At 40.7% G+C, this 15,292-nt stretch overlaps 1 protein-coding gene across 2 annotated transcripts in view; it reads right to left on the reverse strand.

Annotated features, from left to right (window-relative positions):
- Positions 1–15,292, reverse strand: part of MYO5B (myosin VB) — a 367,788-nt gene that overhangs the window by 8,675 nt on the left and 343,821 nt on the right. For both annotated transcript variants that reach the window (XM_048851019.2, XM_048851021.2), the window contains 8 exons: positions 14,670–14,763; positions 12,560–12,703; positions 9,742–9,893; positions 7,935–8,024; positions 5,867–6,017; positions 4,338–4,623; positions 3,046–3,220; positions 376–456 (listed from right to left, as the gene is read on the reverse strand). In XM_048851019.2, the coding sequence (XP_048706976.2) occupies positions 376–456; positions 3,046–3,220; positions 4,338–4,623; positions 5,867–6,017; positions 7,935–8,024; positions 9,742–9,893; positions 12,560–12,703; positions 14,670–14,763 (1,173 nt within the window). The remainder of the gene's footprint in view (positions 1–375; positions 457–3,045; positions 3,221–4,337; positions 4,624–5,866; positions 6,018–7,934; positions 8,025–9,741; positions 9,894–12,559; positions 12,704–14,669; positions 14,764–15,292) is intronic.

A 15,292-nucleotide genomic window follows, 5' to 3' on the forward strand; every position in this document is an offset into this window, starting at 1 on the left:
TAAACAGTGTTGAAGGACTGACACATCCTTCCCCAGAGATGGCTGAATTTCAGTGGTGGGTAATGTGAATAGTTGGTAATGTACTGTGAGGCATTCTTCAGGAAGAGAAGTTTTGTAAAACAGTAAGATATTACTATTTAAGGATGTATACGTGAAGGCTTCAGTAGGCTGAGTCCCTTTAACAATCAGAGAACCTTTGATTACAAGCACTGAACTTTCATAATCATGTGTTAAAAGCAGAGAGAGAAGTAAGATGGAACATTAATGCTAAATCGATACCACTTTCTCTTTGGATTTTGACAGTTGCTGATCTTCATTTTACATAAGAACTTTCACTGTTGGTGTTTGTCTCCATTTTATGGCCATTTAACTTACCTGAATGTTTCGTATGAAGGCTACTGTCACACGTTCTTCAAACTCATTAACAGGAGTATAGAGATTTAATATTTTTACAATCTGTTGGAAACAAAACAACAGGGTTTTAGATGGCCAGCAGTAGCTGAGCTTCTCAATGGCATGAAACGCTGCTACCCGGTTTCTTCATGTTGTCACTTTTGTAGAATTTTGCATCAGTCTCCATGTCGGAGACAGTTAAGGTGTGTAAATTGAGGAACTTCTTCATGTCACTAGAGAAGGTTGTGGACTAACCATCTTAACTTAGTGTAAATACTCAGAATCTCAAGAAAGCTGAACAGAACTGAACAAGAAAAACTTGTACGTAGAAAATAGGAGATGAGTGTCTACAACATGCATCTTTGAACGTCATTAAACCACCTGTGCATGAATGACCTGAGTAATGGCGCAAGCATATTTCGATTTTCTTGTGCTCCCTTGTTCCCTTCCTGGTGCATGTTATGTCCTCAAATATCTGTCAAGTCCATCTTTTAGAACAGTACTTGTCAACTGGTGGGTCGCAACCTACAGGTGGGTTTGTGGTGGGGACACCTGCAAGGCTGCACCACATGGGGTGAGAAAAGCCCCATGGGCATTAGGATCCAGGAAGACTCTGGATAGACAACCTGCTGCCTCCTTCATGCTCCTGCTGCCACTCTGGCTGCACCCTTCCTGGTCTTAGCCTAATCTTGCTGCAGCTCCTCATCCACGGCCCTCAACCCCCTCCACCCACCCACCCAATCCACTCAGCTTCTGTGGAGGACAAGTGTTAATTCAAAAGGCTGCACAGATGGTGGTGCAGGGAGAATTATATCACCCAGCACCCCACACTACCCCTCACTTCCACCCTTTGTCAGATAAAAGGGGTGTACAATTGAATATTGAAGATTAAGGACCTGCTCCACTGAAGTCTACAGGAGTTTTGCCATTGATTTAAATGGAAGCCTGATCAGACCCAATGAGCAACTGGTACATTGAAGAAGCAGTTATCAACCTTTTGTCACCTCAAAATCTACTCATGAATTCTTGCTCTGAGCACAATTTTTTAGGATAGAGTGGGCCCTAATAAGCTGCTTGTGGATGCTGGGTCACAAAGACAGAGCTACTGATTTATACTTTAAGCTTCTCAGGGTAGGACCCTGGCTTTCATGGTCTCCTGATGCCCCTAGCAAAAACAGTGGCACTGTGAAACGTTCTATATAATATGATTCTAGCATTGTCACTCTGAACGTGTGAGTCAGTGTGAAGCAATGCAAACAGTTAAAAGCATGGTTGAGAACTCTTTGTTGCAGAATATTACCAGGCTAAATCATCACTGGGATTCAGTCTGTTACAGACTGATTTTTACGTTCTCAGTCATTTTGACTTAATTATTACACCCATGTGACAGCCAAGCACGCATCTATACCATGCCACGAGTCCTAGACCATTGTGATATCAGAGGTTACTCAGCTAATTGCCATCCTTATTCTATAGCTAGTTTGCATACAAGTGGTTGTATGAGGGAGTCCGCACAGATGATGGATTACTTGGCCCAATTGCCACACCTGTATGACAGCACAACCTTTCAGCTTCTAGGACTGAAAAACAGTGACATCATCTGAAAGAGCTTTCAGTCCCTAAAAGAATATTCTGTATTGTAAAAGAATATTCCATGGTGTAGCATGCATCTTGACCTCTACATGCTGCAGTGAGAGAGACTGGCCTGTACGCTGAAGGGATGCTGTGGGAGATCTCACCTTTTCTCTCTTCCGTTTTGTAATGAGTGCCCCAGAGGCATAGATTTCTGCTTTACTCCTCTTTCTTTCCCTTCCCATTAAATACACTTCTTTGTGACGTTTGGTCCAAAAAAAACCTAAGAGCTTTTATTCTGGAGGCCTGGAGCACTCACTTGCAAATGGTTGGTTCATTATCTGCCAAAGGCAAAGCTGGAAGGCTGCCCACAGGCCAACAGTAAATCAATTTTGAGGCACCACTGCTACAGATTTGTAGAGGATTCTTGTTATTATGTGAGACATCCCCACTGGTCAGAATAGCAGGGTGGTTTTCTTACCGTTTTACAGAATACCTATTGCATTTAAAGGAAGTACCACTGACTGTTCAGCAGAACTGTTAGTTATGAGGACTGAACCACAAGTGTTTTCTCCCGTTGTAACTGCCTGGGTTGTGTATGTTCCTCAAGCAGGTGGGATGGGCCTAGCTAAAGCTGGAAGCAGAGGAGGTGGCATCACCATCCAGGGAAGTCACAGCTGGGCCCTAAAGCCACTACTAAAGGAGGAAGAGGAATTTGAAGTGGGGGCAGCTGACTAAGAGATGTGTGCGCATTACCCACAGCTCAGTCATCTGATCCTGATCCTACCCTGCACAGCAAATGTAGAGATTACCTGTCAGGAGAGTAAGAAAGCTTGGCAGCTAGTTTCTTGGCAGCAGTAGCAGCTGGGAGGGCAGGATGTGATCAGAAAATTACTCAAAAAGGGTATGTCCCACCCAGCATGTGACACTTGAGGAGTACCATGTTCTAAAGCAGTGGACCGGCACCAGTCCACTGACCACCACTTTGAGGAGCACTGTTCTAAAGCAATCCTTCCTGCTGTAATGCACAGGAAAGAACTCACACCTGTTTCACAGCAAACGTGTACTCCAGTCCCTTACCTGCTGCGTAGTGAGGGATGTGCATAAGGAACAGATAGCCTCAGCATCTTCTGAAGTTTTCTTTTTGAGCTGAAGCAGTTGTGCTGCCTGGATCAGGGGCTCCACTGTCTCTGCTGCTCCACTCTGTTGCAAATTCTTCCCACGCAACCATTCCTCCAGCTGGCTTATGTTATACCTGGCCCCACACAAGTAAGATGTCAGTTGAAAGTTTCCTTTTGAGGGCTCATTTACTAGTTCAAGAAACATTGCATTGCTGGAGCGAGTGGAGTTTTTGATACAGATGTGTGATACATACTGATCAAGTGGTCTTGAAAACCATTGCAAACTCCTGGACTCCACAAACACAGGAGAATATTCATAAAGTTACAGGCTAGACTGTATTTTGCAGGGTAGCGGTAGAAGGGCACAAGCAGCTAGATTTTCAAAGGTATTTAGGTGGCTGGTGTGATTTTGAAAAGTACCTAAAAGCAAGTTAGGCACCTAACTTCCATTGATCTCAGTGTGAGTTAGTTACTTAACCTGCTTAAGTGCTTTTGAAAATCCTAGTAAATGCCTAAATACCTTTGAAACTCTGACCCGAGGTGCCTCCCCCCACTCCCGTGCCTTGGCACAGTCCTAGTCTGTCTGATCTCAGCATGCAAGCGAAATATCATGAGGAGTTTGTTTTTAAATCATCATTAATGTTTATGACAAAAGGCAGTTGGATAGGTCTGTGCCATGGCAGGTAAATTTTCATTGCTATTTTGTACGGTTGCACTAAATACCTTCTGGAACTCCCATAATCACAGCAAATTAATACCTATTAAGATAGATACAAGGCACCTGGGCCCTGATTCTGTAATCAGATCCATGTGGACAGAGCCTTGTGCCTGCATGGAGCCCATCTGAAGTCAACAGGGATATATGCACAGGCTCACAGGTCTGTCTGCATGAACCTAATAGCCTCAGATATTACTATGGTGGGCACGTTAGAAATGTCTGTGATACTGCAGTACAGATAGGCACTGCAATGAGCATTTAAATCAGAAACACAAAGCGAACTATCTGTTGCAGTTATTAAGCAATTGGAATTCACTTTAAATTCTGCTCCTTCCTTCCTGCATTTATTCCTGGACTTTTGTGGTTTCTGATGCATCCTCTGTTTTATTTCACACAGCTTTCCTGGTCCCACAGAATTTCCTCCTTATTTCTGATAGAATATTTAGTCTGCTACCTTCCCCACTGTACAAAATTAACAAATTGCCTGTATATAAGCAGGTGCCTTCCCATCACTGTCTCAGCCAATGTCCTACCTGAGCTGCATACCAGTGCTCCACGAACAGACATCTTTTCTCAGCAGGAGGTTGTTCAGCGTTACTGCATTGATCATGTAGAAGAGCTGCTTGAAGACTTGCTGAATAATCTCCGGGTCCAGGCCCTGGTCACACAGGATGCTATGAAACGTATTCATTTGGCGAATGACTGCGTCTAAGCTGTAAGAGTTGTCACCATCTACCATGCTGGATGATCGGTTCCTGTAGCCCATTGGCTTCACGCCTGACAGACCCTGGATGCTCTCACTTTCCAACATTGCAGACACTGGGGGGAATATTTCAGAAAGGAATGGGGATAAGGTCTACATTTCCCTATAAATCACCAGGAGTGATTTGTTAGCTTACCTGTAATCTGTGGTTTATTTTATGTAGTTGCTAATGTGCTACATTCTACAAAACAAAGAAAATACTATGTCCTAACGATAGAAGGAAACGACTGGGATCCAGGAATTGTTAGTTTCTAATCCCAGCTTTGCTACATATTCTTTCTGTGGCTTGGGGAGAGTCACTAACCTTCCTGGCATCTGTAAATGGGGATAACTTTAAGTTACTGTATTTACCTTGGTGGTGTACTTCAGTTGGGAAGATTAATTAGTTAATAGCTATAAAGTAATTTGAAGGTAAAAAGTCCTATGTATTAATGTTAAGGAGAAGAACTCACTTAACATACTGTGAAAATTACAAATACCTCTGCACAGAGCTATCAAACTCTCCTTATAGTCCCAACCTGTAGCCTTAATCAAGTCTACATTTAAAGTGATTAAGTGGTTGAGAAAGAAGATTAAAAGAAATAAATCTGTATCCATTGGCTAAGTAATGATTAATGGAGGGATATGACAAGTCTCTCCAAGGAGCAAAAGGCTGCACATGTGGAGATGGTATAGCACAGTACAAGCATGTATAGGTAAGAGGGGTATGGTAACAGTTTTAAAAGAATGTAGTGTAAACTAACAGTCTCCCAAGGGAAGTGGTGGAAACCTTATAGCTAGAGAATATATATTGTTGAAGGAAGCACTCCTTCGCTGGCAGGAAGATGGACAAAGTGATAAAGGTATTTTCTCTCTCATTATTCTAATGCACCCTTGTAATGCAGAATAGTGGTTTTGTTTGTTTGTTTTTGCAGACTTCCCTTCTCTCATGAGATATTTGGTTGTACAGTTGCATGCAAACTTCATATCCATGTCAGTGCTTGGAATGGAGGACTGGGATTAGAAACAATGTCATAGCTCCACTTCTTGGCACTACCAGCTCCCCCAAAGGAGGAGGAAGATAGACTATTCCATCACTGGGAAAAATCCCATTGACTTTCCCGTCACTTCAAGCACTGTCTCATACATGAACTTTATAAATAAAGCCACCAACCATAGTGGCCTTCTCCAGAGCACATTTCTTAAACTGTTAACTGTTTTATGCCACCACATGCTTTCGTTTGGATGGGGAGAAGTGTTGCTAACACAGAGCAAAGGTCTCATATACACCTTCACATAATATATATACCCCAAACATACCTATCATTGGTTGCAACATGCCTTCTGCTATCTTAAAGAGCTGCTGATAGATCTGAATGGAGAGGTCACTTAAAACCTGCCGGTACTCCGTGAGGTCAAAGTTCTTAAGACAGTGTTCATTCTGCTTAGCAGTATTTTGTGTCATAAAACCCTAAAACAAAATAAAAAAAAGAGAGACCAAACCCCCTTGTTCTGTTATTCCGCCTAATAACAGTCCACTGACATCACTGCATAAAGGCCTGTAAAAGTAAATGAAAGTGTAATGTTTCTAGAATGCTACCTACTGTAGATTTTGGTCTTAACAGTTGAAGAAAAGATCAAGACTCATAAATCACCTATGATTATTCAACAGCTTATTCATAAATTATTAGAATTTTTTAAAATGAAATATCATTAAGTAATCAGCTTAATTTTAATTTCAGCAAGGAGAAAGGAATTCCAATTAAAAGATAAAGCATGTTTCCCACTGAATTGACTGTTTCAGTTCCCTATTAAACACTAGGCTACCCATTTGTTATATCATGAGCGTATACTCATTCAGAGCCACCAGGAGCCACATATTTTAATCTTAAGGTTAAAACTTCTTTTTAAGAATGGAAATATTTGCATGATAATAAAATATTTTGACCTCTTGGTTAACTTATGAGTTATACGCTAAAAAACCTGATTTTTTGCAGGGGTCTCACAAATTTTTCAGCTCTGTTTTTAATAAACAGCATGAGAATTCCCCTTACCAATTGCATTGTTTCCCTGAATTTCCAGCTAAGGCTTTGATCCTACAACTGGATTCTGTAGCATGGAGCCTTGTACTACTGCAGCATCAGTGGGGCATCTGCATAGGCCCAGGAGATCATCCTAGCAGATATAATGGCAACATGGCCGAAGTTTGAAATTAGCATGGTTTCTCTCCTTTTAATGCTCGTTTGTTACAGTACTCTTGCCAAGCTAGTGTTACAGTTTTGGGAACAGGGATTCTTGTTAAATGCAGTACTGCTACAGAGACAGCAGAGGGCATACAGAAGAACAAACCACTGTTACTGACCAAGCCTTACTCATACAATTCCTTTCATACTGTATACAAATGATTGGCTACACAGTGTCCCCCCACATTAGAATCTACAAAATCCTGACAGATAATTTGATTCCAAGGAAACGTTGGGCCTATACCAATATTCTTGCCTGTATCCTTTGAAGCGTGATGGCTGGCTAGGTTTAACACAAATCGAGAGTGAATTAGAAGGAAACTACACACGCATCTCTATATTCCAAATTTTGGTACCATAGTATATGGCTGTACATACAGTAGTATAAACAGCCCAGTGGACAGGTACCATATAAAGATTTTTTATATTACTAGAACTGCGATAATCTGATTTGGCCACAGATTATCAAAACTGATCGACACTAAACTGAACAGGTGTGAAAACTGTGAAACTGTATCAAGAAGACTGGTATAAGAGATTACCTCCTCTCTGAAGGAACTATGTTCTGATTCGTAGTTTTTGATCTCATGCACCTCAGAAGTTCAGAACTAATTGAGCACAACTTAAGAAAAAGCGATAACTTTTAGAAAAAAGATTTAAACCCATTTTTTCTGTTTAAAAATAATCGTAATGAAGGGCCCGAACCTGCAAACTGACTGCATTGAAATCAAAGGGAGGGTTCTCAGTATTGGACCCAAGAGAAAACTTTTTCCATCAAAGAACAGGAGCGGCATCCTAATTGTGAGTTTGACCTTTGAACATTGCTAGAACTAGAGGGGAAAGTTTTATACTAAGTTTTAAAACTAAGGGTCTGATATTCCTGCCACGTTTTACACCAGTATTCCTCTATGAACTTCATAGGGGACACTCCTGAGTGACACCAGAGTCAGTGAGCAGAGACTCGGGCCCTTGTAAGAGTCTCTCAAAGCTTTTTACCATTTCAGCAAGATTACTGATAGTTCAACATCCTAGTTTGACCCCAGGTATGGGGTGCCTGGAGATGAGCACTTAAGTGGAATGAACAAGAGATTTCAAAACTGGGTGAATGTTTTTCTGAAGCTCTGTTCTTTACATAAATGTCTCACCGTATCCCCGCTGTACTGCTTTAGACAATGTAAGAGGCGACAGGTGTTAGCCAACCAAAATGATGTCATCTGAAAGTCATCATTGTGTTTCTGTGAAGAGCAAAATTAACACGTGAGATTCCTCTTTGGCATATGAAGCTGGTCTATTTCAACAAAGTGGTTGTCCGAAAAGCAGAACACCACATGCAATGAACGACATGCTATTTTCATTCCTGCATGAGAATTCTGTTCCCTTCTGTTACCATGGCTGCTACTAAATTCTGCTCTTAATTACAACAGTGTAACTCCGGAGTAATTCCCTTTGAATCTCTGAAGTTGCTCTGAATTTGCAACAGTGCAGCACAAAGCAGAACATGGCCCATATAGTCATATTAGCTAATCAAATTGCATGCTTCAAGGCATAAACAAATCACCTGGATTAGGAAGGATTCTTCACCAACACGTATGACACTTTTCATTTGCTTAGATGCATCATATTAGTTTGCTTTGCCATTCTCTGAAGCATGAGATATAGGCCACTGACAGAAACAGGACACTGGATTTGATGGTCTACTAACTATTGGAGACATCAAGAGATGTGGCACTGTGCATAAGTTTAACCAGTACCACTACGGTATTATATCGGACGTGCCCTAAGGCCTCACTCTGAGTGCGAGCCTTCTGTTTAACAAAGAGCTTTCTTAACTTACAAAGGAAGCTGAAAGGCACCACTGTGTGGCCTAGTGCATTGAACACATGCACAGTCACCAGTAATTTTGAATTCCAATCCTACTTCGACAATCACTCACGCATTGGCATCAGGCAAGTCACAACCTTCCTGTGCCTCCGTTTTCCCATGTATAAAATGGATCTAAAATCACCTCCCTTACGAGGCAGGCGAAATAGCAATTAATGTTAGTACAGCAATTTGGAAATGAAGAGCACAACGGAAGTACTGAGTATAATTAATAATTCTATTTTAATTGCATCCGATGAAGTGAGCTGTAGCTCACGAAAGCTCATGCTCAAATAAATTGGTTAGTCTCTAAGGTGCCACAAGTACTCCTTTTCTTTTTGCGAATTCTATTTTGGTAGTTCTTTACTGTACTGCGGCTACACCCTGGAAGATTCTTTGGCTAAGAACTGAATGTTAATTAGGATGAGATGGCCCTGCTTGTGCTGGACCTTTAATGATTCATCCCACTGCAGAAATTTCATTCTTTGTCTTTGCTTGAAATGAAGCATCGCCTAGCTGAAAGAGATTGGGATAAACGGTTATAAATCAGAGTCTATTTTGGTCTGGAGTGTGGTGGACATTAAAGCTATATGTGACCAGCACATTAGGTTATAACACAGGTACATAAAAGAGCCAGCCTCTCCTGTTCTCAATTCAGGCGATTTAAGAAGCAAAAGCCAGAAGGGAAGTAAAACAATGAGTTAGCAGGTCAGGAAGCTAAAAAGAAGCTTAGTAGCAGAATTAGTTGTGTTCTATGGATGGTTCACTCACTGAGCATCTCTCCTATCTATAGGAAAGTAATCTGCATCCAACTCTTTGATGATTTTTAAAACCCACATGTACTGGGACAATTTTTTTTATCTATATTTAGTTGATTTTTAAAGAAAATCCCAGAGTAAAACAAACAGCAAAAATCGATGATAATATCATCATGTCAATATTATACTCAGGGCATGAGTTTGTTGAATATTTGCATGATTCCCATCTGAATCTGAAAAAGAGAGACATCTTTAGGTACCTACTTCAACCTCAGAACTAGAGTGTTACATCACATGCAGCCTTAGAGCTCATTTTATTACAAAGACATCATACCTTTAATACTTTCTTAATGCCGTTAATGGTGGAGGTGAGTAAGGAGTGCACTTTCTGGTCATCATTGATGTAATCTGCATGCCTGATGCACATGTAGAGGATGTAAGCAGGAAGACATGGAACTGTGGCAGAAACTGTCTGTGGTTTGAGATCTAGAAGTGGAACAAAAAAAAAAAAGGGAGTCTTTTACAACCTAACTTTTGCAAAAAGAAAAGGAGTACTTGTGGCACCTTAGAGACTAACCAATTTATTTGAGCATAAGCTTTCGTGAGCTACAGCTCACTTCATCGGATGCATACCGTGGAAAGATCTTCTACACTTCCGATGAAGTGAGCTGTAGCTCACGAAAGCTCATGCTCAAATAAATTGGTTAGTCTCTAAGGTGCCACAAGTCCTCTTTTTCTTTTTGCGAATACAGACTAACACGGCTGTTACTCTGAAATCTAACTTTTGTTAGCTGAGCAGGAGAATCAGAAACAGTAAAGATGTGTGCAAACCACCATCCCACACATCTGGGAAAGATCAGTTCTGAACGTTGCAACTTAAGCTCATCTCTGAGAAATTCCTGAACTTCTTGGAAATGCTTCATACAAGCTGCCGCGCTATCGTGTACAGAAACAACTGCAGAAATACTATGTACAAAATCTACTCTTCATCAACATAGCACATGGTGGAATTTACTAAATATTTCATGTGAAAGCAGGGATTGCCCGAAGAGGAGGAACTCTAAAAGTAACTGCTGTGATCTGGTACCATTCTTTGTTTGCTTTTTGTAGAGTTTCATTACGCTCGGGCGCGATAACAGAAATCATAAAACACTGATGCATAGTGAGGCAAGTGTGACAAAAACCTGAGTATTGGATGGTGGTGCACGTGCCAGCAGTGGCTCCAACCAAAGCCTTCAGTCTAATTAGCGCTCAAGAAGGTGCACATTGCAGAGACCTCAGAATGGATAACATGACAAAATGTTTCTGTTCCCCAGGCCTACAAGAAGCTGAAGGTCTGTATTGTAATATCCCTTTTCCATGTGTCAACGCATCATGGTGTAACAATTATTGCCCCCTTTAGGAATTACAGCTTCATTTTAGCATTTTCAATGCCTTGTCATCCTTGAGTAAGAATTATATCTAACAACAACAAAAGAATGAGACAAATTGGATGTGAATTTATCACTGACGTAACTCCATTGGAGTCAATGAGTTTCCTATGAAGGCATGAATTCTGTCCATAGCATTTTAGAATGCTAAGTAAACAGCACTGAATTTAAAGCACACTCCTAAGTGGGAAGAGAAAACAGGGATGGCTGCTTATATGAGACAGTTGGATAAAGGAGGTTCTTGATCTGATCAAAGCACTCATTACTTTTGTTTTTCATTCTCTCTTTCAGGGCTCAATGTTGCAACGTTCTGAATACCTCATGCAGGGTACTCTGGACACTCACAGTTATAAGCAAACACATATTGTGCTGGGCTTCAAAATTAGTTCAAAATTTCTGGGCCAGGGGAATCTCAAGTCATGTGTCACAGATGCTGGTTACTATTTGTTGGAAGACTATCAGAAGTGTGGCTAATTACTAGTCCCTTGGGGGTTTGCTGGGCAGTTTGAAGGGATTATCCCCAACACTGAAATCAACCTGATTTAAAAACAAAAACAAGAACACCCTCCAAAACCCATTGTTCTTATAAAATTCTTGAAACCGTTTGAGAGATTTCCCCTGGCACTGCCCGTGCAGCCCATTCTCAAATATAATGGAACTCTTCACAAGTGAGGAGCAGGATTTATGTGCTGTCAAACCCATTTCTAATATGCTACTATTTACATGGTACCAAAAGTGTGCTAGATGTGTGAAGATATGGGGCACAGCACTGAAGAGGTTCAAACTGGGGCTACCAACTCCAGGACACCAAATTTACTTCACTGATTTGGAGGGGAAAAAAGTCCTCTCTTCTGGAACAATCACTTTTCCTTGAGTCTTTATTATCCTCCAATTTCTGGATTCATAAAATGAAAGTCACAGGTGCCCTTTACAAATTATATTGAGAAACTTCAAATTTGTAAATTCAAAAAGTGGGAGGAACCTCCATCCTTATCCTTAGCTATACCCCTCCCTCCATCTGCTTACAAGGAACCATGCAAACAGTTTTATGAACAGTTAATATAGAATATAAACCCAAGCAAGGACTCAAGGTTGGTTTATTCACTGCTTAACCTGTCCTATATCTGTGCACGTCAGAAATAACTGTGCTTATTTACCCTAACAAAATACTAAATGAATGAAACATTCCAGCACTTGCTTTCCAGGAATGACTGGAGAATCAGGTATAGGACCCCATTGCTATTAACCTGAAAACAAATTTTTAAGTCTAAAAAAAGTTATCAGTAAAACACGTTCCATTCTTTTCTTTGCAGTTATGGACTTCAGACAATTTAATCTAAGGGAAAAAATGAAAGCTAGCTGAGAATTTATGCCCTATTCAATAAAGCACTTAAACACATGCTTAACTTTAAACATGAGTTTAAATCCACTCTTATTCTGCAAAGCACTTAAGCACATTTTTAAATAGTTTGCTGAATCAAGGTCTTAGTTAGGTAGCTGAGTACCCACATGCCTTTAATATGCTCAATTTAGAGAGGTTTTACAAATATCGAACTATGTTAAACCTTGAAATAAAGCAAACTCATTTGAATGGTTAAATACACACACACATATATAAATCCTGGAGTGATACAAGAATAAATTGGGTTAGTATTTCATATTTTAATGGTTTAGAAGGAAACGGAAGAGGGAAATGGAAAGAGAGGCAAATAAGGTCCTAACCTGTAATGAGGTTTCGGATGAGAAGTGGCTCATCTTCCTTGTAATATTCCAACATTCCCTGGAAATCTTTTTCCTTCCGTTGGACAGTGACCTGCCTGGTAAGCTCGTGACGCCTCCTCTCTGTGTGTGCTGTAGCTTGGGTCGCTGTGACGAGAAAGAGACAACTTTGAAGACAGCTGAATGAATCACCGAGCGCAGTACTTCAATGATAACTATGCATTACAGGTCTGATCCAAAGTCTGTTGAAGTCCTTTGTGTCTTTCCTTTAACTTTAATGGGCTTTGGATCACCCCTGTGTGAATGTGTGATATGAGTCTGTTATAATATTAGCAGCTTTAGATAGACAGATAAAGGACCAGAAACATAACTTGAACTCCTCATTTGGGCAGAACTCTCACTGACAAAGTAAAGGGTGCAAGATAAGGCCTAAAAAACTACAAACATTAGTTCCTTTAATAAATGTAAGATTCACTGGACAAATATTCAGAAGATGGTGACCTTACTGGATCTTATGAACGTATTACTAACACTAACAAAAGCCAGGCTTTGGGAAAATATGCATAAGCAACATATTCTGTGGCAGAATGCACAGCAAAATTGAAAATTACCGTTTTACGCTGTCGAGTATTGTACCTACATACAATTTTAATCAAATGGAAAATTATGAAGGCTTAATGCAAGTAATGGTAAATGTCAGTCGGATGCATCACAGTAAATTACAGTGACAAAAGCAATCTGCACCATCTGTGCTACTGTGAAATTCCCTGTTTATTCAGCTTAATTTCACTTAATGTCTAGTTCTCTGAAATCAGTTCATAAAATCAGAGCACTGTAGTTTATCACTGTATCCAGTGAGGAAGATAAATAGTTTCTATGCCATATAGATAGCTTGTCCCCATATTATTTTCTCATCAAGGATGAAGCGTTTTTCAACAACCTTTCTAAATATCTTTAATATCCCTTTATCAGTCACAGAACAGAATTACTTAAGAGTAGGTGGCGTTTCCTTCTAAAACAGTATGTGGGCCACAATATACACTGCATTAAAAGAACAAGGGCCACTTAGAGTCATTAAAAGGACCGTTTCAAAACCCACAGCATGTACCAAATGTCAGACAGATGCTTTCTAGTAAGAGCTGAACATCCATTCTCGCCTCAATTCTGTGGGTGATTTATCAATTTTAAGATGATCCACATCAACAAATTAAGGGAGGTGGCAAGATCCAGGATCTTTGGAAGAGATTTACCATACAGGGACTGACAACATCCACTGAAGATAACTGAAAGATCTCAACAGAATTTGAGCAATAACTTCCCAGTTATCTCCACCCTTTGGTTTAGGACCATACATTGAGGATGGATGAGGTAACGGAAGTTTTTTTTTTTTTTTATCATAACCGTAACGGAGACTAAGGTTCAAGAGTGCCCTAAGCATGACTTGGGATGGGGTGGGGTAGGTTAAAAATTTGGGACCCATTCTGTTCTTTCACACCAGTTCAGATCTCACTCCATTGAACTCAATGAGTTCACCCATATGGTAAGGTGGAGTGACACAGAATTTGGCTATTGGAGCTGAAGCAGAAGTTCTTGTGCACATCCATTTGGAGAGCAAAGCATACATTCACCTGTGTCCAGTTGTTCCACTATAGAAGACTGCTGGGCTCCTCCCCTTCCCAAACAGGGTATTGCACCAAAATAGAATATAGAAGAATTACAATTGGAGAGGTCACAGAGACTCACTGGTCAACAGAGAGCTTTGTGGCAGCTGCAGAACAGAGCCTCTGTTTGTTATGCCTATTATAGGCACGCCAAGAGAAGTTTGACTCCTTCTCCCTCTTGCTCTGAAGCCATGAAGAATGAAGAAAGTGAAATGAGAGTCATGCACATTGTTTCCATAGGAGAGAACTGACCAGCATGTATTGGAAGTGGGAGAAAAAGCTTCTGAGAATGACACGTGCAGTGATCCTTAGGGTGTCTATGGGACACCTGCATGTTTCTCTCTGGTGTTGGAGGTGGAGACATAAAGCCAGAGAATAAAACCCAGAGACCTAGACTGAGCCTAGAGTAACAGAATTCCATTTCCCCGAGAAGGTAACAAAACCAGAATTACCTTCAAAATCCTGGACCTTCTTCATGTAAATCTTTAGCTGTTTCTTCAGCTTCTTCTCATTCTTTTCTAGTTTCTCTAGTAACTCTTTGAGATCCTGAAAATTAGGAAAAAGGATATTTAAAAAATTGCCCCACTGGCTGATCAGGACCCAGCCCTCTTGGATACAAAGACACTGAGAAGTACATATATGCTGTACTGAAGTGTGTTAAAAGGTGTGTGCAAATGCAGCACTCTGCAAAGCTTCCCGGAGGATAGTGGTTTACTTCTCTCCATTGATAGATATTTGTACTATGATCTGGATCCCTGAAAATGTGCAGCACTTCAGGGTCAATTTCTGCAGCACAGATAAGAAAACATCGGCCTTTCAGACTTGTCACGTCCACTGCCATCTGCCGAATTCCTGTGGCCAGGAATCACCCAGTCACCAGGGAGCTTGGAAGGACAGGGTCAGAATGGCAGCTGTACACCGCTCCCTGCGGAAAGCTTTTTTATTCGGAAGTACTGAAAGGTTTAAAAAATTAGCCTATCTACATACATCCAGTGTTTAAAAAAACCCACACACATTGATTTGTCTTTGCAGAGGCCATTTCAGTCAGTGTCAAACCAATCAGTCACGTAACTTG

Source organism: Caretta caretta, chromosome 5, assembly GCF_965140235.1.
Source record: "Caretta caretta isolate rCarCar2 chromosome 5, rCarCar1.hap1, whole genome shotgun sequence".
Taxonomy (NCBI): domain Eukaryota; kingdom Metazoa; phylum Chordata; order Testudines; family Cheloniidae; genus Caretta; species Caretta caretta.